At 34.7% G+C, this 25,566-nt stretch overlaps 1 protein-coding gene across 47 annotated transcripts in view; it reads right to left on the minus strand.

Annotated features, from left to right (window-relative positions):
• Positions 1-1,631: 1,631 nt before the first annotated feature.
• Positions 1,632-25,566, minus strand: part of LOC134602740 (protocadherin gamma-A4-like) — a 487,733-nt gene continuing 463,798 nt past the window's right edge. For 30 of the 47 annotated variants that reach the window (XM_063447960.1, XM_063447955.1, XM_063447966.1 and 27 more), the window contains exons 2-4: positions 10,030-10,088; positions 4,331-4,419; positions 1,632-3,275 (exon numbers count right to left, since the gene is read on the minus strand). In XM_063447960.1, coding sequence (XP_063304030.1) covers positions 3,061-3,275; positions 4,331-4,419; positions 10,030-10,088 — 363 coding nt within the window. In that variant the 3' untranslated portion in view covers positions 1,632-3,060. Of the gene's footprint in view, positions 3,276-4,330; positions 4,420-10,029; positions 10,089-21,710; positions 24,428-25,566 lie in introns of those variants that run through there. The other 17 variants (XM_063447967.1, XM_063447937.1, XM_063447958.1 and 14 more) reach the window with 5 other exon arrangements.

A 25,566-nucleotide genomic window follows, 5' to 3' on the forward strand; every position in this document is an offset into this window, starting at 1 on the left:
TTTTTTTTCCCAAAGAAAGAAAGCAATATAAAAAACAGAGTATAAAACTTGCATGTAATACGATGATGTGGGACTATATGAATAAAAGAAGGGAAAGAAAGCATATATATATATTTATATTTATATAATATGTAGGTATAATTCAGTATTAGACACATTGAAAAGACAGGTGCATTTCATCTCATGTACATTTATATCACAGACCACACAGAAAGATAGAGGTTACTAAAATACTGCTGTTCACAAGTTAGCTACTAAGAGTAAAATAAACACGTTACTTTTACAAGACTATAGCTTTTCTACAATGAATATTTATTTTATTTATTTGAAAGGAAATAAAAAGTAGCAAACATGTCATCTACTGCTAACCTACTCACATGACTGCATCATGTATCAAAAGCAGTGTAAATGATACTACCACAGAACCCAGGGGGAGGGCGGTGAAGATTAGCTCACTTTAATAATCTCTTCCAATGATTTAGTAAACGGGAGATAGAAAGAGTAATGACACAGTTAAATATAGATTAATGGTACATTAATTTAATAATCAGGACAGTGTTAGTCTGATGCCACAGTAGCAATTTTTGATTTCACTAGAAAATAGTTATTAGTATGCAACAATAGATGGATCAAAGGTGCAGCGATCCATTGCGAAATAGCAATAAACACAATCAAAACCAACCTTGTTAGCACATGGATGGTCTATGGAGAAAAGATCAATGTCTTATTAAATCTGGATTTTACGCTTTAGCTTGCCTTCTTCAAAGAGGCACTTTAAACATTCTAAAGCTGCATGGAACAAAAATTATAGATTGTCTTTGAGGTTTAGCAATAAGTGAACAGCACTGTACATGATGGACTCCTAAAAATCTAATTTATCAACAAAATAAGAAACATATTTAATTCAGTGGTTTCAATCAGAATCAGGAGTTCTTATATCAAACTATTTCTACCAAAGAGATTTTGACTGACAAACAAAATAATCATATGCAGGTTAATTGCATTATGGATACTTATCAAGATGCATTCATTTTTGGTCAACTCCATACTCAGCTAGTTGGTGTGGCTGGCTAGCTTTTTGTAGCGAGTGCTAAATTTGCCCTCTCCAGATTACTCTAATTTTTAACTGCATTGCTTTATGGTGCGTACAGATTACTCTATTCCCTGCAAATCAAAGGGACATGTGTTTTTCCTCTCTGCATTCTATTGTCAGCCTTTTCACTTGTTTTATCTCTTTGATGTTTCTTATAATGTAGACCGTGCATAAACATATAATTCAGGCTGTGCCCCATTATGGGCAAATTTACAAGGTGTGTCCCATTTGTACCTCTTATATATATTTATATATAAGCAAACAACATGATGACGTTAACCAAACTGCAAAGAATGCATTCAAAATGGTTTCAGTATGAATTGTTGAAAAGTATCTTATTAATAGCCTTGTACCTACTAGCTGTCTTCTTGGTGTATACATTACATACTAGGAGATCTATCGCACTATGAATATGATTTTCCACTGATAGAACAAAACCCAAAAGAAAAGCATTTGTATGTATTAAGTGCTAAGTACAAATAAAACAATATATATATATATATATATATATATATATATATATATATTGCATGTTTATTTTTAAGATCATTGTATTCTGTTCTGCACAGCTAATATAAAGTGTATATGTTTGCTTATCGCTGACATTTTCCCCTCCCCCATTGTATCACTCCTATACGTTTCTATCCAAAAATGTTTTTACCTGCATATAACAGGTTTACATACTTACTTACCATTCTATATAAAGAATGAATTACCCCATGCTAAGTACATGCAACAAAGTCCCAATGTCAAGTGGAATTGCTGATACCACGTGATAATTAGACATGCAATTCTATGTGCAGAAGTGTAAAGAATTTGATTAATTTCTCTGAGAGTGGAACTTTCCAAATGATTTTCCATGGTCGATTTTCAGAATTGAAATAATGAGGGGTTTACTTACTTAAAATAAAGTTCCTATTTAAAAAAAAAAACAATAAAAAACAAACAAACCAACAATCAAAAGTACAGTATTGACTTACGTACAGCACAACACAATTTATATTTCTGTTTGTCAGTAGCTTTATGTACACTATAAAGGGAGAAATGTGTTCAGATGTGATAATTAGAGATATTTCTCTTTCTCTAATTGCTTATTGTTTAATTAAGCATGTATGCTAAAGAATGCAAAGTCAATCTTGATGTTTTAATAGGACTTCATATGGCAACATGTTTCTTCCCATTCTTGTGTGCCCATAGTACATATCTCCCAAAATGTTGATTTATTTAAGCTGTATATACTCAAATATATCCATTACCCAAGATCAATACCTCTCCGGGCATGCAGATTGAATGCTGCTTATTCCATTCTTTTGTTTATATACAATTTGCTTGCAAGCCTTTAAAAAAAATAAAAAAAACACGTTTTTTTTTTACTTTTCTGTTTTTCGTTTTCTTAGCTAAGCCACTGTTACTCAGCCATATTTGAAAAATCTAAAAGTTTTTCTTTGAGTACTGCCAGTAATACGTTCTTAAAATAACAAAATGACAAAAATTTGGAAAATGGATTACAGGCTAGGAGTATTTTGCAAATACCTGAATGCATATAAATTATAAATATCTATTTAGCTGCAATTATTTACACTGGAAGAAGTTCCACAGGTGTGCATTTGGGAACAAATCAAATTTTTTACAGTTTGTAAAAAGAGTGCATATTGTTAGCTATGAAATTACTCTGCACTTGTACAAAACATTAGCGCATATACACAGGGCACTTGTTTAAGAGGTTTAAAGGAATGCTTTCATCATGAGTCCTAATAGCAGAAAAAAAAATCTGTGAAATTAAGGAAAATTCTGCTTGTAGTCCTGATGATGATACATTCTCTTAAATAATTTTGTTTTAATCTTTTTTTATTTTTTTATATTACATTTCAATCCATAGATGACATTCAACTTCCCCTCTTGGGTTTAATTTGTGAAGTTATTCAAATATTTCTGCCCTGTCGATCTAAAGCTATACATTTTGCTGATTATTTCTTCTCCTTTTTTCCAGATTTCTTCTTGTTACCAGATGCTTTTCCTTCACGTTTCCCAGCACCATTGGTGGGTGTTAATGTGCTTCCTGGGATGTAGACATTTTGACGGTAGTCTGGAACATGCTGCAGGGTGAATTGTGGCCCATAACGAGCACTAAGACCCATAGTACCTGTTCCTCCTCCAAGTCCTGATGTTCCTTCTGCTGCCTCTGTGAAATACCACAACATAAACAAGATAACTATTAATAAAGACAACTAAAATCTACTTTTATTAATATACAACATCTGTTATATGGAAAGAGCAATTTTAGAATATTTAAAAGTGGAGCTATCAAAAATGAAACATTTATTTTTACCTTTAACTATAACTTCATGTCACACAATACCCTCTTTAATATATAGTATATTTAGAATGAGTAGCATGGAATTTTTAACTGTGCTTGTAGTCTAACAAGAGTTGTAGGCCATGTAGTGTACTAGAGTCATCAACATTTAAAGACAATGGGATTAGAACTCAAAATTTTAAATTGTGCACTACTAGACAGGACTACTGCAAATTTGGAGGATCCATGGCACACTTTTGTTTTTTTCTAAATACTAGGGCTGGCTGAATTTTCACTCACCGATGGCTAGTGGCCAAGGGGAAATTTTGAACCCTGATGAGATAAATGTTACTGGATTTTTAATAAAAATTTTTTTAGGTAGAATGTTGTTTAAGGGGTAAGGAATATGTCATTAATGTTGGTAATAAATATATAGTAAACACACATAATAATAATTTTTCTACTTTCTGTCTATTTTTGAGCTGTTGACATTTTAATAATAATGATTATGTGGTCAGGTAACTTGATTTGCATGATGTGCATGTCAACAAAGACCAGTACATATGCACTTATTCAAAATAAAATATATTGTTCAGAGTACAATTGAGAAAAAAAACAAAAAAACAATCACAAATGATAGTATAGCTAGCTAGTGCAATACAAAGTACAGTATGTATTCTTAGGCACATTATTCACTTTTAATAAGTTAAATAACACTAGAGACGGTTTGGAATTTTTTCTGACTTAGTCACGTAATTATGTTTAAGTATTTTGAAGACATTTGTTATTCCTAGGCTGTCTAATATAAAAAATGTCTTGCAAAGATATTCTGAAATTTCTGTAAAGACAAAAAACAGTAACTGCCTCATCACTCCATCATCACCATTGCCAAGAAAGAACAAAATAGACAATTTATATCTGTTTTGTCATCAGAAACTGACCATTTGCTGATGCCAAGATCATTGCTTGAAGTCTCTCAGTTTCAAACTGGTTGTTTGGCCACACTCCAGCCTCCTCTGTGGGCTGAGCTCTAAAGAGATCATAATGACACAACATGACTTTCAAAATTTATAAAAACAAATATAAATCATAACCCTGAACAGATATTATACAATGTTAAATTGTTACAGCACAGTTTATATGTTACATTCATTAAACAAGCACAAAGGGGGGTGGGGGGGGGGGGGAGTACAGGAAAAACACACACACACACTTTAATTCATTTCCTGCTATGAAAGTAATGTTGCAGTGCTTAATAGTTGCATTTTGTTGTTGGTAAGTGGATTTTTTACTGCTATAGAGTTCACCATTTAACTTACAGCTGGTGAAACACTCTTTCATGAATGAGCATTTTCCTGTGGCAATGTATGTGTGATGACAAAAATACACTAATATTGGAGTGAAATAACCACAAATAAAATCATGCTATTTACTATTAAATTATTGATACACAAAAACAAATCCTGCGCTCAAACTCCCACTAATCTTGCACAACAGCAATGACCATAGCACACATTAGCCCCAATAAATACAATAAGGGCAGGACTTAGATCCCAGGAATTATTTTTGTGTATTTGTATTCACTTTTGTATCACACAGCCATGCTACATTGCTGCCACTCACCCCACGTGTTCTCTATTAAGGGTTCATAAGTATGTAAAGGTTTAGAAAAATACCCCTCTCTGTGTCATTAGAGCTTTATTTCTCTGAAGCTAAAGGAAGCAAGGTGAATTGTTAGTGTAGGACCCACCTAAGAGGTGTGCCTTGATGTTGCAAGTGGGCTTCTATTTAATGGCCTTTTTAAACCTAATTAGTTTAGGGGAGAGGGGATATGATAACATTATACAAATATATTTGGGGCCAATACAAACCATTGTGTGGAAATCTATTCACAAACCGGACTTTACATAGGACACAAGGTCATGCGTTTAGACTGGAAGAAAGAAGATTTCGTCTAAGGCAAAAGAAAGGTTTTTTTACTGTAAGAACAATAAGGATGTGGAATTCTCTGCCTGAAGAAGTGGTTTGATCAGAGTCCATACAGATGTTCAAACAGCTACTAGATGCATACTTGCAAAAACAGAATTTTCAAGGATATAATCTTTCAATGTAGGGTAATAACTGCTTAATCCAAGGATAAATCTGACTACCATTCTGGGGTCAAGAATGATTTTTTTTCCTAGCTTGTTGCAAAATTGTGCTTCAAACTGGGTTTTCAGGAAGGCTGAAATTGATGGACGCAAGTCTCTTTTTAGCTATGTAACTATGTAACTATATTTAAATATGCATAGGGATTTGGGCTAGTGTGCTGGTAACTTTTTTTTTCTTTGGTTTTTTTTTAAATCATTGATCCCACTTAAAGAGAACTATGTGGCAGTTATGTTATATGCGATCTGGGAAGTTAGGGATTCCCTGGTCAACCTCATATCTATTACTCTACCATACAACAACACCAAAGCATGGTATGAAGAGGAAAGAACATTATTGTGGTTTCTATTTTGGTAAGGAAATCAAACTGCTAGAAAACCCTTTAAGCTGCCTGGGAAAGAGTGGGTAAAAATAGAAATACAGGTCTAGATTCTCTTACCAAATAGTAACTCCTCCATTAAAGTCAATGGGACAATTGCAGTGGACCAATCAGATAACCAAAACAAAACTCGATGTATTATTAAATACTTGCTATACTTTCAGGGAAACACAAAATTACAGATTGACCTGTAGCAATGTATGTACTATTAATCCTCCTTTATAATATGCAGTAATGTAAAAATTGTCATATTTTACATGTTACTACATTATACCCAGTGGTGTATCCTGGTTTTGTGCTGCCCTAGGCAGGACAAAACTCAGGCGCCCCCCTCCCACCCACGCCACCCTCACCCAACCCTCCCCCCCCACCCGCGCCACCCCCACCGAACCCTTCCCCCGTCCCGCCTATTTAGCCATTTGGTCAAACTAAAATCAGGATATATCTCCTATCCTGACCTCTACCCTGCTGTCCTACAACGTATTATCAATTGCCATTCTTCCATCTCTGACTGGATGTCCTCCCGCTTTCTGAAACTCAATCTCTCTAAAACAGAACTCCTTGTCTTCCCTCCTCCTAATACTGATCCTACTCTTTCACTCAAATAAGTGGTACACACATTAGCCCATCCTTGCAAGCATGCTGTGTTAGCGTTATACTTGACTCCCAGTCAAGTTGAAAATAAATCATTGTCAACATCAATAATAATAACTGTGAAACTATGGCCCTGATTTAATAGTTTTTGGATAATATTTTTAAATAAAAAAAAATAATATATGCAGCTTCACATCACGTGCGACCAACTCACGCTAGCAGGACTTCTTGCAGGTGGCTCCCTTCATATGGAATAGCCTGCCTACCGCCATCAGACTCTCCCCTAGTCTTCAATCATTTAAAACATGCCTTAAAATCCATCTATTCAGGAAAGGATATGGCCTCCCAGAGTAACCTCTACTTTACACATACCTGCCCCTTGCTCTCTCCAAAAGGCAGAACTCTACTTTCTTCTCTGACTCTGCCTAACTCCCACCTTGTTTGATTGCCATCTCCTGCCCTATTGCATTTTATACCCCACCTCCTCTAGACTATAAGCTCATTTGAGTTGTTTCTGTAATTTTTTGTAATTGTCTAATTTATTGTTAAATCTCCCCTTTTATAATACTGTAAAGCGCTATGGAATATGTTGGCGCTATATAAATGCCAATAATAATAATAATAATAATAATAATAACCAGCATGACTTTGATATCTAAATAGAAAAAACTGGATCAATCTATGGAAATAAGGTAACACTAAAGTGGATTAATACATGTAACCATTATGAAACACCTAGAAATGTTTTGTTATTTGTGTTAGACCTTTTTGAAAACCATGGATGTATTTTGCTTTTTAAAAAATATTATAACACCAAGCTGGGTTAATGTACTGAACCTTTATGAAATTATTTGCTTTATGATGACCAAAGCTTCAACTCACACTGTATAGTGATTTATTATACATTATGCAGTTTAGCTCTGTTGTCAACTTGTAAATACATTTTGAGCTTTTTTGAAGCAGAGACTCTACATTGTTAAGGAATTTTATTCCCGGGTTGGTTGTTTATTTCTTTATCTGGAAACTGGAATAATTAGCTTTTTTTTAATAGAAAAGCCTTTAATTACAGTGAGTCGAAAATTATAATCTGCTTTGCATAGCAGCCACTAAACAATAACTAAGTACATACGAAATTTACATTTTGTTCTATAACCATTTTAATGAATATTGAAATACAAAACGTGTCCCCAAAATAGTTTACAATAATAGTGTCAGATCATTCGAGGTTCTGATGATACAAGAATATGTGTTGTCAAAATATCAGTTTAGACAATAGTACATTATTATCCTTCCCGCTGACTGTAAATATAGTGCACCAGTTTTTAACAGCAGTGCTCCATATCAGCTGTCAGTTCTAGTTATTGCAGTAGATGTATGTTAAACAACTATTCTTATGTACTCTTAAATATATTAGTTTTGCAACCTAAAATAAGATACACTCTTATTTAGCATTGTTTTTATTTTTATGAACTCATATTCATGGTGCACATTCTCTACATATAAACAGTTTCAGGTTTTTGTTTTTTTGTTTAAAAAAATGTGTTGTCATTTTCTTTTACATAGCCCTGCTCCTGAAGTGATTCTGCAACATAGTCAATCACTGTCCTCTTATCATCTACTTCCTTTCCCCTTAACAAAGATTTGAAATACTAAATACATGATAAGAGGGAAGTCATGGGCTGTGGGTGGGATCAAACATGCAGCTCATCTCACCTTGGTCTTTCAGTGGCTTAGTTACACTGGGTATCTATCAATCAGACAAATGGTGTGTGAAAAGAAGAGGGGTGGCTAAAATAGCTGTGTTATACACCAGAAAAAAAAGCTATTTTTGTTGTTTTCGAAAAAATTATACAGATCTGAATAAGGTGAATTATGGTGCATGAATATCAAATGCACTTAAAGCGATATTGTAGGCATTCAGACCACTTCAGCGTACTGAAGTGGTCTGGGTGCAATGTCCCTGTCTCACGTAATGTAAAATATTGCAGTTTTTGTGTACCAAGAGAGCCTCTTGTGGCTGTCTATCATATCGGACTCTGAGTCGCTTAAACAACGCTGGACATCCTCACGCTCTGCATTAGGACATCTGGCGTATAGAAAATCAATGCATCAATGCATTGATTTAATACTTTCCTATGTGGAGTGTCTAAAGCGCTTGCGGCACTCGCCACGCATTATGGCCCCCCATTGGATTACGTCAAAGCTGGAATCGTCTTAAGCAAAAATATGATCTAGGAATACTAAAAGGCACAATAGTTTAATGTAGTGCAGCTATTGTGTATAGGCTGCTGAAGCCCCAACAGGAAGCAAAATATAGCAATCCAAAGTATTCATCCACAAAGCACAGCAAAGTTATAGGGGTCCACTAGTGCAGCCCAATTTTTTTCAAAGAGAATCCAAAGTACAGACATTTTGGGACCAATGATAAATGCCTTCCTAAATGATAAAAGGCCGTGAGGGAGGAGGAACCAGAGGGCACTATAGTGTTAGGAATACAGGTTTACAGATACAGGAATACAAATCATTAAGATCATTAACATAAACAACTGAATAAGTTACGTATTAACAGACTATTTTAAGTAAGAAAAAAATTCATTTGTTTCATGGTGAATGAAACATTCATTCTTTCTATTTTATTTCTTTTTTTTATCTTGAAGTAATCCTGTTGGTTAATGTATTGTAGTTTACTTCCTAAACATTTAACATACACCTTGAAAAATGTAGATCATAATAACTGAGCTGGGGGAAAAATGATTCTGCTGTGATGTAGATGATTAGTCATTTATCTCAATTTCTTTGGCCTAGCCTTTCTCTGCAACTTATCGTTAGTGTAAAAACTCCTTGCTATTGTGTTGAAAATAAAAGTCTGATAAAATCTTTAGTTATAAGCATACATGAACTCCTGTACAAATAAGAAAAATGTATTTTGATCAATTAAGCTTGGTACTTGGTATATAAAAAAACAGTTAGTAAAATCCCAGTGTTATATTAGCAATGTCAAATAGGCTGTTGATTTATATATAAGTTGAAAAAGCAAGGCAAGCACCATAATAACCAATCAATACAGCCAATACTAGTGCCATAAAAAATGAGTTTGAAGGTTTAAATTAAAGACTATATTGAGCACTGTAATTTCAACAGTCACATGTGGAGCATATTCCCATGGGGAAAAAGGACACATAACATAGCTATCTCTTCAGTAAATGCTTACAAAGATTACACAAAATGCACAACAAGAATTTGTAAAAAAATATCTACATCTACATCACATTACTTCTAGAGTCTGTATCTGCGATAAAGCAGATGTGCAAAGATTATATTTCCTGTCTTTCTTAAATAGACAAAAAAATGTTGTCTGGGAGGGGAGTTGGGCATTGGCTTTGCACAATTGAAAAGCAATGAATTCTACGCATTTCACACAAATTATTGGAGAATACTTTAAACTGCCCATCATTAAATACATCCAGCACAAACAAATTATGGTAGTGCTAAAATATTATAAAATATGACTGTACTCACCCACTAGGGCCTGGTCTTTGAGCCTGCGAGAAACGCCACTCTGTGTTAGGTTGCGCCTGCTGAAAAAAAACGGAAAGGGTGTTTTTAATTGGTGTTCTGCATAAGTATGAAGACATTTAATATTCTCTGATTGGTTTCATGTGTTCAAGCCTAGACTGTAATAGAAGAGGATACATTTTGGTTATATCTAAACTTAATAATAATTAAGTAAGCAAGGACATTACCTTGAATCATTCCCAGAGAATTTGAAAATAAATAATTGTCATCATCAATATGAAATGATGGCCCTGATTTAATATTTTTGTGGATACAATTTTAAAATATTTTTTAAAATATTAAAATGTATAAAATATATACACACACACACACACAATATATAAACAATATCAAAATATTGCTGTAATTGAATATTTTTTAAAATAGCAAGTAATATTACATTTTATTCAAAAATATTAAAACGTTTTGAAATTGTTATCCAAAAATATTAAATAAGGGTCTATGTGTGAAAATTACACTGGAAGAATGGTATATTGCATTTATCTCTTGATCATTATTATCACAATGCAACTACATGGATATTGAACATTTCAACGTTGACTGTGCACATCATCTGTAAATAATTTAATAGTCATTAGAATGCATAATGCTAGATAAACCCATTTGAATGTGTTCTCAGTTGTTAACATTTGAGTGAAGACTCCTCCAAATGTTATGGCAATTATCATTTTAAAGAAATGTAATCATAGAATACTGGTCTTTAGAAAAAAAAAATATTTATGTGTTAATGACCACAAATCACATTCTGATCATTTGAATTAATGCTTTTCTCTTAAGTATAAAAAGCCCTGCAAATAACCTTGGTCACTTTACGCCAAACATATTCCAACAGCTGTACAATGTTTCACCGTGCAAGATAAAATAGAATAAAAAAAGCACATTCATTTAACATTAAACAAACTCTATATAGTGAAAGCCAAAAATATAGAAAGAACAGCCTCTCAGCTATTTTATGACATGAATAGACAGCATGCATTATATAACCTAAATCTACTTCGTTATTGAACACTTAACAGTAAGCCTTAAATTAAATATTTGCAATGCTTATATATGTGTGTCAAACTAAGATTAGCTTGACATCAGCATGGCATAATTTAACACAATGAAAATTTTGGAACACTGCACATGGAAAGAAAAGTGAAAACTTAAAATGCTAATCTGTTGAGGGCACACAAATAATATTAAGATTTTATACCAATATAGGGAGAGTGTAAATTCCTAACCTGTGTGCACTGTTGTTCACTTTGCCTTAAAATGATATTTGGTTTTTAATAGTAACTTATTAAGTTACCAATAAAGTTGTTCACATGTTTTAAATATACATTTATAGTGATGTGTAATATATAGAGTCAGTTATATATTGAATGGTGGTGAAGTTTGGTATTTTTAATCTTAACCTCGTAGAGGATTACTTATATCTTATTGTCCATTCATACATGTGTTTGGACATCCCTTGTGAAGGCTCTTTAAATGTACCATTTTAACTTTAATATATTGGGTGTTTTCTAAAACAATTCCGGACTTACTGGCACCCTAAGGTTAAGAGTCAAAGATCAAACTGGTATTTCCTCTTGCCATTTTTGGTTTTAATTACAAACACACATATAAAAAGAATGGTATTAGCTTAGTCTCCATCCAAAATCGTTTAAGCTTCCTGAGGTTATTGCCACAGGCAATAAAACCAAGTACTTAAACCACTTTGATCTCTGACCCTAGGAAAGACCATGAAACTTATTTTGAGGTTTATGTGTTAGAAGATTAAATTTGGTACAGCTTGTGTCAAACCAAGTTAGGCTTTCAGAGAATAAATGATATGGTGAATCTCTTTCACACTTCCAAAGGATAAAGGAGCACATTATACACATCAATAACACTTATGCCATTGTACATTATTACATTCTCCCAATGAATTATCACCGTGTTAAAGATCTAAGTAGATCACAACTTATCATTCCAGCATTACTTATCCATAAAATGCGTTACTATGATACAGAATTGCATGAGACACAATATATGAATGACTATTGTACCCTTTTCTTCTAAGACATTTTCCCTTTGTCAAACACTTTTGCTGCAGCAAATCAAAAGTTCATTCACTGGCTAAACAGTGATTTGTAATGAATAGAAAACCAAATTGCAAAATTCAAGCTATGGTAGCTAAGTTGTATTATATAGACATACCATAGCTGAACTGGAGATTTCTTTCTAAATCAGCTATTTTCCCCTAAATATTTCAATTTTATTTTTAATTCACAAGTCATTGTTCATTGAATAAACCCCACAGTGTAAAACAGCAATAAACAAAATGTGTTGTGGAAATGTATTTCCTTTCTTTGGTTTCCTGCAAAATCAGTGGTGCTCTGTGACAGCTTAAAATATTTGCAATGCAGAAATGACTTAACTGTCTACCACCATTTAGGCTTGCGTGAATAGGCTGGGGACACCCATCATATAAATGAAAGTATGCTACAACAGCTACCTCAAATACTCAGGAATTATTATTAAAAAAAAAAAAAACGTAGAAACTGTTTTAGTTTAGAGTGCAGATTCACCTTTTTCTTAGAGGCCTTTTTCTCTGTAGCGGAAAACTAGCCATATGAGTATCATATACTTTTTTTATAACTTTGAAAGAAGTTCATTTTCAGGTACATTGTAGCTATATAATTGCCCTGACTAGTTACAATAAACCAGAGAGTAAAAAAAAAATAAGTAATATGTTATACGAGGTAAAAATAATTTATTAATGGAAAAAAAAAAGAGGAAAAAATGTCCTGAAGATACCCATACATATGGCTCTGCTTAAGCTGATGTAGCATAAATCAACCATCTTATGTTAGGATAATTAGGAAATGTGTTCTACATCTGCCAGGGACCAGATGTGTTGCAAGGAAATAGGCTGTGGCACATTATTAAAAAAAACAATTGTGTTCTAGGTTCTTAAAAAACTCCAACAAAAAACAAACAAACGTATCCTAAGAATCAATTGTAAAAGAACAATATGAACAGTATTTATTGTAAATGTTAATATTTTCATACTTTTTTTTTGCCATTATATAGTTTTTCTAATTTATTCTTTAGATCTAGCATTCATTCCATGTACTGTTCAATGTTCATGGATCATGCTAGTCAATGTACATGCCTATGATGCACGTAAAGGTTATACACTGGATGGTGACAGAACTGTTTTCCTGCTTAATGAACCATAGATAAGAAGTGATTACTGAAACTTATATTACAAAAAGACAATGGTTTTGGGCTTGTGTTGTGAAAGCACACGGCAAAGAACATGCAGTCCTCCATGTCAGGATGATGTTGCTAAGAGGGTGCATAAAAACATGCAGGGGATAATATACTTTTAAAGCAAGATAAACAGTTTTCAAGCAAAGCTATTGTTGTCAGTTCTTCAGAGCTCACTGTAAAATGATGAGACCCCAAAAAATGCCTTTATCGTAAACCATTAATTGTATTTATTTATGGTTTTATTTATTTATTTATTTATTTATTCATTCATTCATTCATTCATTAAGAATATAAAATGCACTGTAATATAAGGCATGCCCACACATTTTAAAATATCCAGATTAATGTCTTGCCTCCCTTTGGTGAATCTTTACACTGTACACATACACCCCTTTGCCAGTCACCCGAACATTACACCAGGTGACCAGGTGACGTTCCAGTCCGAACGGGTAGAGTATAAAGAAGATTCTGCAGTTGGCGAGGCCACAATACAAAGAGTGACAGGCAGGAGTGGGGAGCTCTGTGCGCTTGCTCCCATCCTGCCAGTCCCTGTGACATTGCATCCCCCTCCCTTCTGCCACCTGGACATTATGCATGGATGACACTCAATATATATATGCATATATATATATTCTATAGATCTCCATATGCTTGAGATATATATATATATATGATATTACTTAAATAACCCTAACACCATATGATTATATATATATATATATATATATATATATATATATATATATGTAAATAAAAAATAGGGTTATTTAAAACCAAGTAATATCATTATAAATAGCAAGGTGAAGAAGGCCCTTCTCAAACGAGCGTAAAATCTAGGAGGAAGAGGTAGAGGATAATAACAGGCAGAATGTATCAGAGGGAGGTGCTAAGCTTAAATTAAAAGTCAAAGTTAATTACAGTGTTAAAATTTAGCATTCAACTGCTAAACAGTATTTAGTAGATATTCCCCTAAGGGTATTATTACGGGTTTATTTAAAAACAACTTTCAAAGGCTGCAGATCTCTTGTCTGCAGCCTTTACAAGCTTTCTTCCCCAGCCCAGACTTTCTGTGGCTGTCCAATCACAGACTTCCCAATGCAGCTCGATGAAAAGTCTTTGCAAGGCAGGTGCGCTGGGCAATTGCTGCCTTTTGAGTTCAGCTCCACTGCGCTAAACTACCAGGAAGTAACAGGACCAGCTGTCTTATGGACAGCCAAGTTGGGTAACATATTATTTTATAAAAATGACAATTTCAGTTTGTTTTCAAAAGGAAAAAAAAAGAGTATACATTCTTCACCATCACATGTAAAGCAAATGTAAAGTAATATAGGGAAATAAACATGCCCCATTGAAATACTACATCTCACAATCTAAGCACAGAACTATATATATAAAATGATCACTTATTGAAATTTCAGGCTTCAACATATATTTAACATATATTTGTATTCTGATAGAAAAGCAAACTTGCTTCTGCAAACTACTGTATAGATTTATATAATGAATATTACTTGATCTAAGAGTGCATACCCAAAGTCAGGTGGTTGGGAGTGACATCAGCTTAATAGAGAAATTATGGATGTCTTTGGCTTATTTGTGAGCATAAAAAGTATAGTGCACAGTATGCAGACACAGTTTTAAAGCAGGTAGATGGACTGTATAAAACCATTCACAATTAAATACATAACATCCTAAGTATTATATAGACTGTATGGATACAGACAATACAATACAATACAATACAATTGGTTGTGCCAAAATGTAGTCCAGTAAGTTCACAAATGCTTGATATTTTCTTTGCTCGTACTCATCCAGACTTTTATATTATGGAGATATATGGAATAAAACAGAAAAACGGTGATCTGCAACTGGGAGAGGGAGACACAACATCAATGTATATGGTATATCACTCACATTTGGGAGAGCTACAAAACCAGCACTGAGTGCTGTTGTGCACCCAGTTCCAAATACTCTGCACTATCACCAGTTATTTTCTGTTTAATTCCATATATCCCCATCATTTGACGCTTTGATGTGTAACAGCAAAGAGCATATCGAGCATTTGAGAACTTACTGAACTCTATTTTGACTCAACCTGTACTTGTTTTTTTGTACTGTTCCTCATTATGTAGACTGTAAACAGAATGTTTTAAACAAGCAAAAAGCCATCACAAATATGTGAATCTCTGTTTAGTTAGGCTACCAATTAAAACCATGGCATTGCTAAATAAATCATAGATATGTTCAAAAATGAAACCTGTCCTGCTTTAGGCTCAATCTTGGATTGTTTCTTCTGATTTTGTTAGTGTAATGTTTAGCTACTTATATTTGTGTACTGTTTAGCTACTTAACACATATTATTCCAAGAAATGACATGTTTGATGTTCATATACAATTGTACTTTCATTGTAGCAGAATTACTGTATTGCTAAATCACTGCAACATGTCCCACTTTATATTTCAAAGCTAATATGTGAGTATTCAAAGAAGCTGCATTATATTTGGTAAGTAGGGCTTCACTGCTCAGCAAAGAAATGCATACATAAATCAATATGCAAAGCATACCCAGGAGAAATTGTTCCCTCCATGACAACCATGTGTGTCAGCCAAAGTTCAGAATCAATTCTAAAAGCAACATTGGCAAATAACTGACACAGGCATGCTATAAAGATAGGAGCAACATCAGACATAGAATGTTATTGATACAGAAGCCATTGCAAAGGCAAATTCAGCGACCAGTGTCATTTTGCTAAACCACAGTCACATAAAAACACCTAGAAATTGTATATGTAGATCTACATATATGCAACGCAATCTTTGCACATTTACAAAGAATGTAAAAAGATATCTATCCTATACATTTAGGAAAAGGCCATGCTGAGAACTGAATCCTTTTTATAAGTCACAGTAAACAGAACTATGTTCTCTAAAAAAAAAGTGTCTAGAAAGACATTCTTCCAAAAAAACCACAGAGTATATTGATATGGTATATGCTAACTGACATTAGCATTGACATAAATTGTGGGTTGCACGCCACTAACTACAGACATGAACAAATCAATAATACTTCTAGATACTAGGTATACTGCTACGGACAATAAAAATCATCACTGTTATAAAGAGAACAGTGCGTCCATTCTGACACATGCCATAAAGATGTACAAAGCAGTAGAAGATCATTGGACATGTAAGATTCAACAGAAATCTGTTTTCTGCGTGTTTTAGTGTAGATGTAGAGGGGTTAAAACAACAACACATATATTTTCTACATCATCTTGGATCTCTGGCATGATCATTCTTATTATGAATTCATTATTCTTTGAACAATGCCTTCTATAGATGTCTAATTGCGTACCTTTGATCAAGTCAACTTATTTTATACCATTAAATGCATTAAAGAGTGGCAAGAACAATACATTAATACAGTATACCTTAATGTCCCAAACACTTCATAGCATAAAGGATTAGTTATGTGGTTTTTAAGAAGCCTGGTTTTAATCATTTTCCACTAAGAACAAATGATACCATTTTGAGAGGGTCTGTATTTAGAAGGAATGTTTTCCATAGTTTATATGAACATATTAGAATGTAGATACATTTTTCAAAGGAAAAATCAGCTTTAAATCATTTCTAAAAAAAAAACAAAACAAAAAAACACTGAAGCAGCAAGCCAGGAGAAGTTGTTTACTCTCCCCTGACCATACAAATATTTGTATGACATACACACATAGCAAGAAATGCACATGTTATTCAACTCCCCACTGCCCTAAGAGTTACATAGTTGTCTAGGTTAATAAAAGACTAAAATCCATGAAGATCAACATAGAAACCTATATATACATATATATCAATTATATCCTTGAATATTCTATTTACGCAAAAAAGAGATGTACTTTTGGCATCAGTAGTGTTAAAGGAACACTATAGCATTAGAAATTCAAATATGTATTACAAACACTACATAGTAACGTTTATTCCCATGCCACACTGCTCTCTCTGTGGCTGGCCCTGCCACCTTTGCTGAGATCATTGTGGTCAATAATCTCAGCTAATCCAATACTTACCCATAAGAATGTATTGGGAGGCCACTGTGCAAGTGCGTCAAAACACCACACTGCCCCAATTATAAGGTCTCTATGAAACCATCTGATAAATATAGCAGAGTTTTCACTTTGCTATTTCGCCAGAAGTGTTGGAAGGCATTTAAGCCCATCAATATAGTCATTGATTTTCTGCAGAACAGCAATGTTTTACACTGCAAGGACAAAGCTACAGGGACATGGCACCCAGACTACTACATTGAGATGAAATAGTCTAAGAGTGAAATTACAGGAATTCTGCAAGCACCATAACCACTAAAACCTACTGTAGTTGTTACGGTGACAAAAGAATATGATATTGGTCAAACCATTTTTATGTGGATTTCCATATTGAGGGTCTCCCCAACCATAAGCTACAATGTCAAGTCAGTATCATTTCCTCATTATCTAACCAAAATATGTACAGCGCTACGGAATCTGATGGCGTTATATAAATAATAAAATAATAAATAATAATGTGAACAGAATAGCAGGATTCAGAGGCACCAAATATTACATTAAACATCAAACATAAAAAAAATCTCAACATGCAGGTTTCTATTTAATTTCCAGTTCGATAAACGCACATTTTATTAGTGTTTGTATATATTAGCCTGAGACTATATACTTTTGTTATCCTTTATTGTTATTAAATATTATATATATATATATATATATATATATATATATTCCTATTAAACACTTTATATAATCTTTTTCTATAGAAGTTATTAAAGTTACCATCCCCCATCCAGTAAATTTGATCATTTTATTGATCTTTAGTATACCTTCCATTGCTGACGCTTATAAATAATATAGCGTATTCCAAGTGTTATTAGGAATAGATTGTCAAATCCATGGATGCTATGTGTTCAGCCATATACGTCAACACAAAACAGGACATATGTTTGCTATGAAGTTACAATACAATGAAGCTACAAATAAACAAGTTCATTAAGTGGCCGCCTGCAGAGTAAATCTCCTGTGTTGGGAAATACAGAGGAAGTGATCCTGTGATATTTTCTCACACCAGGAAACACAAGTTTAGTTTTATCTGTATATGTCTACTTACAATGGCTTCACACCAGATGTTAGGGATTTATTCACTAAAGAGCTAATTGTAAGTTGACAACCATAATTAACTAATTATAACTCCAGGCTGCACGCATTTTGTAAGTCAGTTGCTAACATGCTATATCATTGTTTAGTGAATAAGGTCATTCACTAAAGGTCATTCTTAGTTCGTCACAGCTTTCTGGTTAATTAAGAACTCTCTTTATTTTTGTTTCTTGGAGGTTTTGGTTTTAACACAGATAGGTTTACAGAAAACTTCATAATTGAGAGGGCCTAATATTTGTCTAAGACAGGGCCGTCTTTAACAAGGGGGAAAGGGGCAGCTGCCCCGGGCCCAATTACTCCTGGGGGGCCAAAGCAGCTTCCTGGGGGGCCTCCTGCCTGCAACCAGGACCTGAGAGCCCACTGGGATCCTGAGAAATTTTCCGGTGGGCTGCAACATGTGATGTAACCAGGGGCCCCTGGCCCTTTAAGTGTGCTCCATACCTGGCCCTGTCTTCCTGCTTGCTGGGAGGAAGTGATGTCAGACCACGTCCTCAAAAGTAACAGAGTGCCGCTGGGATGGAGGAGGCACAAATGTAGGAAGAAAAGGAGGAGGAGAGGGACTGAGATAGCAGGTTCCTCAGACTACCATCAACCTCAGCCATCCAGCTCCAACTAGCTACCCTTCTGTAAAGGTAAGGAGAAAGGAGGGTGGCTAAACTATGTAAAATGATAGTACCTGGGTCTGGGTCAGTGTCTGTATCTGGCTGTGTATGTATCTGACTATGAGTGTGTACCTGGCTATGTTTTTGTCAGTGTGTGTATCTGGCTGTGTGTCTATCTGGCTTTGTGTGTCAGTGTATGTATTTTACTGTATGTGTGTATCTGGTTGTGTGCGTGTCAGTGTGTGTATCTGGCTGTTTGTGTATATCTGGCTGTGTTTTTGTCAGTGTGTGTATCAGGCTGTGTTTGTGTCACTGTGTGTATCTGACAGTGTGTGTGTATCTGGCTGTGTTTGTGTCAGTGCATGTGTACCTGTGTGTCAGTGTGTATTTGTATCTGGGTGTATGTAAACCTGTGTATACACACACACACACACACACACACTTTGTGTTCAGTTGCTCTATGCTATTTTATAATATTTATCGCAAAATAAAATATACCAGAAAAGTGATAGGTAAATTACTTTGTCAAATTTGCTAAAAAATTTAAAGAATTAATACATCTGTAAATTATGTAAATTAGTGTGTTAAAGAGGTTCTGTCTGTACATATTTCAAAACTAAGTTCATAAGTGAAAGAGCAAATTCTCTTTCTTTAGTTCCTGAGGTTGAGCCACAATAGTACAACACTTGGGTTTCTGGAGTATCCCACATGACTATGACATCCTCCATAGCATTATCTGGCTGTCTTCCATAGCCCTTGTTAGTGATGGCTGTGGAAATTAATACACCTTGATGGCGAAAGTTCTGCCATTTGCCATACTTTGTTAACTTCAAGTTTAACCATAAACTAACCGTGGTATTTAGTGAAGTGAAAAGTGTTTGGAATAAGAAGCATGATTTAATTATAATTACTAAAGTGAGCAATACTTAGGTTTATGAGAAAGAAGATTGACTTGACCCAGCATTAACTGGACACTATAGGCACCAAAACAACTCTAGCTTAATGAAGTAGTCTGGTGTATACATTATGCCTCTGCGGTTGCACTGCTCAATTCTCTGCTATCTATGAGTTAAATCACTTTGTTTATACAGCCCTAGTCACGCCTCCCTGCATGTGACTTGCACAGCCTTCCTAAACACTTCCTGTAAAGAGTCATGTAATGTTTATATTCCATTATTGAAATTCTGTTTAATTTAGATGTTCTTATCTTCTGCTCAGCTTGCTAGCCTCTGCAGGAGCCTCCAGTATGTAATTAAAGTTACATTTACAGAGCAGGAGAAAATAACTTTTGAAGTAAGTTACATCTGATTGAAAGTAAAATATTTTTTTCATGCAGGCTGTGTCAGTCACAGATAGAGAAGGTGTGGCTAGGGCTGCATAAAAAACAAAAGTGATTTTACTCCTAAATGGCAGAGGATTGAGCAGTGAAGCTTCAGAGACATGATCTATACACAAACACTGCTAAAGTTGTTTTGGTGACTTTAGTGCCCCTTTGAAGTTCCAGTTTCAGCAGATGCTAGGACTATACGAGATGAAGTAGTGAACCACTGAGCAATACCTCTCTTCCCTTCATATATTATTAAGTAATACCATTTTTCAATGCTGCATTACAAATTGCACTGTCTACAACTAAATGAAAAATGTATTACTTGAAACTCTTTGTTTCAAGTTCACTTCTTTGTGTATAAGAATGTTCTATTAGTTGGGAGCTTATTCATTAACAAAATTACTCACTAAACACCAAATGTTGTCAAACTAAATCCAAATATCATGATTTTGCACTAAATAGACAATCTGTGATTACAGCTGAATTGAATTTGCCATTTGGATAGCATTCACTGCTATTCACATATTAGTAAATAATTCTATAAATAGTTAGTTGCACATTAACAGGCAAAGTTAAAGTAACATTACAAATGTTTTTTTTTTTTTTTTGTGTGTAGCATAATTCAGTTTATTATATAAACCCCTAGTTAATAGTAATAGCTACCTAACCAGCCACAACTTCATTAGCTATTCTGTTTATATTATGTTACAGATGTAGTGTCTGTCACTGCTCTTTAGAGCGGTATTTTGAGGGCAGTGACAGCAGCTGCAAATTAGTCACACAGTACATCATACATGCATAGCATATGAGTTTTATATTATGTACTAGCATTATATACGTACTGCAGTATGTTTTTTATTATTTGTAACTCTCTCACAACAAGTGGTTCCATAAAGATGTGAAACAATGGATCTATTGTATAAACAACCTATCAAATTGCAGGATTGGAAAGATTACAATACTTTTTTATGATATATTGACGATATATCATCATATTGCTTATATATCAATATTTTACCAATATGTTGTTGTTACTACTTTAAAATTTTGTTTTATAGTATGGTTAAAAAAAAATCTCATTAAAGTAGTTGGAAAAAAAAAGTTATTCTATACCTTCAAATTACATCAATGGTATCACGAACAGCACTGCTACTATAACTGCAGCACATCATAGCACATCTGTTTATGAATGATCAAAACATATACATTTATCAACTAGTAAAATACGGCAAAGTTATGGAAATGTTGACATCTCACCTCTCTGGATTTATTCAAAGAAGGGTATAAAACCTCTGTTTCACTGACCATGCTTTTCAACTGTGGAAAATTTAATGGTCTCATGAAGGTGAAATCATTTTTATCTGACATTGTAGAAAAACAGGACTTGTGACACTGACCCTGAACATCTGATGGCGCCATTCTAACTTCCATATATTTCAGCGTGCCATCTGTGTTTAAATGGAGCGTTGGCTGGCATTGTTCCGTGTAATGGCTCGGATAATTTTCTTCTTTGCAACACAACCCAGGAGAGCTGAAATCCTTTTTCAAACATTTTGCCAACAATATGACAAAAGTAATAAATGAAACGGCGCTAATAGCAACAAGAGAAATAATTAAATACAAGGTGATATCTGAATTATTGGTGGAACCCTGAAACAAATCTGGAGATTTCATATTTTCTTGGAATGCACCTTCCTCTAGTGTGACAATCAATGTGACTGTGGTAGATAAAGATGGTTTTCCATGGTCGCAGACTGAAATAACAAGGTTTTGTTCTGAAATGTCAGTTTCCTGAAAATCTCGAACAATTCTGACTTCACCTGTCCGAGAAGACACCTGAAACAGTGATGAATCAGTGGCTTGCTCTATGCTGTAGGTTAGCAATGCATTGTGACCAGAATCTAAATCCACAGCAGTGATTTTGGTCACTAAATAGCCACTGGAAGCTGACTTTGGAATACTCTGATGGGCATTAAAATCCTTGGAATGCACTGGATAAAGAATAGTTGGTGAATTGTCATTTATATCCAAAATAAAAACATAAATTGTAGTATTGGAAACCATTTTAGGTGAACCAGAATCTTCAACTTGTATTGGAATTTTCAGAACCTGAATTTGTTCAAAATCAAAGGAACGCTGTGCATAAATATTGCCATTTTGTGCATTGATATATACATACGAAGAGATCATAAAATCTTTTCCTTTGTTTTCAAGAATAGAATAAGTCAATTCTGAGTTTTTCCCCTCATCAGGATCAAAGGCAGATACCCCAGCAAGCAATTTTCCCGGTTCATTATTTTCTTTTACACTGATATATGGAGTAACTTGAGAAAAGGTAGGAGGATTGTCATTGACATCGGAAATATTAAGAACAATCATCTGTTGTGTTCTTAGAGGAGGAGACCCCATGTCACTGGCAGTGAGTTCAATGGCATATTGAGATACTTTTTCTCTGTCCAGGATACGATCAGTGATTAAGGAGTAGTGGTCACCCAAAGATTTGATTTTAAATGGTAAATGAGATGGTAGTTCCAGATTTACTTCCCCATTTTTACCAGAGTCCCTGTCTTTTATACTGAAAAGACCAATAACAGTTCCAACTGCTGTATCCTCAGGAATATCTTTCACCAAAGAGGTTATCAAAATCTCTGGAGGGTTATCATTAACATCCTCAACCTCCACCTGAACAGTACAGCGCCCCTCCATTTCTGGCACTCCTTTGTCTCTTGCCCTGATATATAGCTCAAAAAAGCTGGCTTCCTCAAAGTCAATTGTTCCGGAAGTAGAAATGACTCCTGACTTTGTATTTAAGGAAAATAATCTTGTAATTGATTCTGGTGTATGGTCATCAAAAGAATATTCTATTTCACTATTTGAACCCTCATCAAGGTCAGTAGCATTCAGCTGCAATAGCACTGTATTTAAAGGGACATTTTCAAGCACATTAATCTTAAAGGTACCCTTATCAAACGTGGGTGCATTATCATTTAAATCCAACACTATCACATTTATCTGCATGGTCCCTGTTCTTACAGGATCACCCCCATCTTCAGCAGTGAGGATAAGATGATGCTCACTTAATTCCTCCCTATCCAAAGTTTTTTCTAGTACCAGTTCCGGAATAAGAGACCCGTCCTTTCGACTTTTCACTGACAATGAAAAATAGGGATTGGAGTTTAGTTTATATTGTTGAATGCTGTTTGTTCCCACATCTTTATCATGTGCACTTTCCAAGTGAAACCTAGTGCCAGGATTTGCTAGCAATTCTGAAATCTTTATAGTTTTTTCAGTGGTTGTAAAAATAGGCGGGTTGTCATTTATATCCCTAATTTCAATCACCAAGCGTTGTAATTCAAGAGGATTTTCAAGAACTACTTCCACTGGTAACAGGCAGACTGAAGTAAACCCACACAGCACTTCTCTGTCTATATTCCCATTGACAGTCAGTTCTCCAGTTTCCCAGTTCACAGCAAATTGCTTTCTGCTTGCTTCTGTTCCCATCCTGAGCCTGCGTTTAGAAATATCTGTGATTTTCAGTCCAAGATCCTGAGCCACATTTCCCACTAATGTCCCTAGATCTGACTCTTCAATAACAGTATAGCGAAGCTGCCCTAAGCCCCAGCCCCAGCTAGAGAGGAAAAAGAAACATATCACTTGCCATTTCCAAGTCCTTGCTGAGTTTTGGATGTCCATAACTTAAATCTTCTTTATAAGCAGAGTTCCTGATGCTAACCTTCTTCAAGAGACAAGTCACAGTGTTCTTTTGAATAAAATTCACAGATCAATAAATAAATATTTGTTTCCACCGAGCCGAATAAATCCACACGATTTTAATCGCAACAGCAGTCCTGCTTTCTGTGCTAGTGGAAGAAAAGAGTCACAAAACCCGAGAAGAGAGAATGGATGACAGCAGAGCCAATGTTTTTCGTCGGAGAACAGATGATTAGTTGTCAGGTCTGCCCTCTACTGGCCACTGCTATTAATTACTTTATTATCAAAATGTTTGTGTAATTTCACTAATGCAAATGTAAAAATGTTTTACATACTAGAGTTTATCTACAAAACATAGAGGTCAATACCCTACTATACCACAGTAGAACTTACTAACAATTTACTATATGCTATTTAAATATATAGTATGCCTTACGTTAAGAAACACCATAAGTATTTTAGAATGAGATATACAATTGAATGATAATTAAACAAAAATGTTTAGATCAGTTTCATATTTTATTCTGTATCACAAAATATTTTCATGTATCATAACAAAACATTTACACTCCCCTAATTTCTACTAAAGTGGTCATATTTTGGTTGGTATCTGGGTGTAGAGAATAATCAGGTCAGAGAAAAAAAATATGTATAATATGTCATATAAATGAAATGAACCTTGCAGTGCAGAAATGTCATAATTTTTCATATAATATGTAAATGTGCCCATTTATTAAAAACACTCACCTCTGAATGTTTCTCTTTAAAGGAACACTATAGCGTTAGGAATACAAATTTGTATTCCTAACACTATAGAGCCCTAGTCACCATTCCACGGCAAATAAATGGTTAATTAAGCATTTATTTGCTTACCTTAATCCAGCACCGGTGACCTCTCCTCCTCCATCGACGTCAGCTTCCGAGTGGAGCCGAATGCGCATGTGCGGCCAGAGGAACATGCGCATCCAAACCCACCCATAGTAAAGCATTTCTCAATAATTTTCTATGGGGATCTTTTTTGACGCTGGACTCTATGAGGACATCCAGCGTCAAATAAGTGCAATTTACTCTGTGTATATCGCGGAATCGGCCTCTAGTAGCAGTCAGGGAGACAGCCACTAGAGGCTGGATTAACCCTGCAATGTAAACATAACAGTTTCTCTGAAACTGCCATGTTTTCAACTGCAGGGTTAAAACTAGCGGGACCTGGCACCCAGACCACTTCATTGAGCTGAAGTGGTCTGGGTGCCTATAGTGGTCCTTTAATTCCCCATAATTTGGAACTTGCAGAAACCAGCAAATTAATAAGACATATTAATCTCCCTTATTTTTTACGTTATTTTAAGTGTCCCATAACTCCTACTGCACAACATCATTTATACATGTTTAACCAACCACTGAT

Source organism: Pelobates fuscus, chromosome 3 (genome assembly GCF_036172605.1).
Source record: "Pelobates fuscus isolate aPelFus1 chromosome 3, aPelFus1.pri, whole genome shotgun sequence".
NCBI classification, from domain to species: Eukaryota; Metazoa; Chordata; class Amphibia; order Anura; family Pelobatidae; genus Pelobates; species Pelobates fuscus.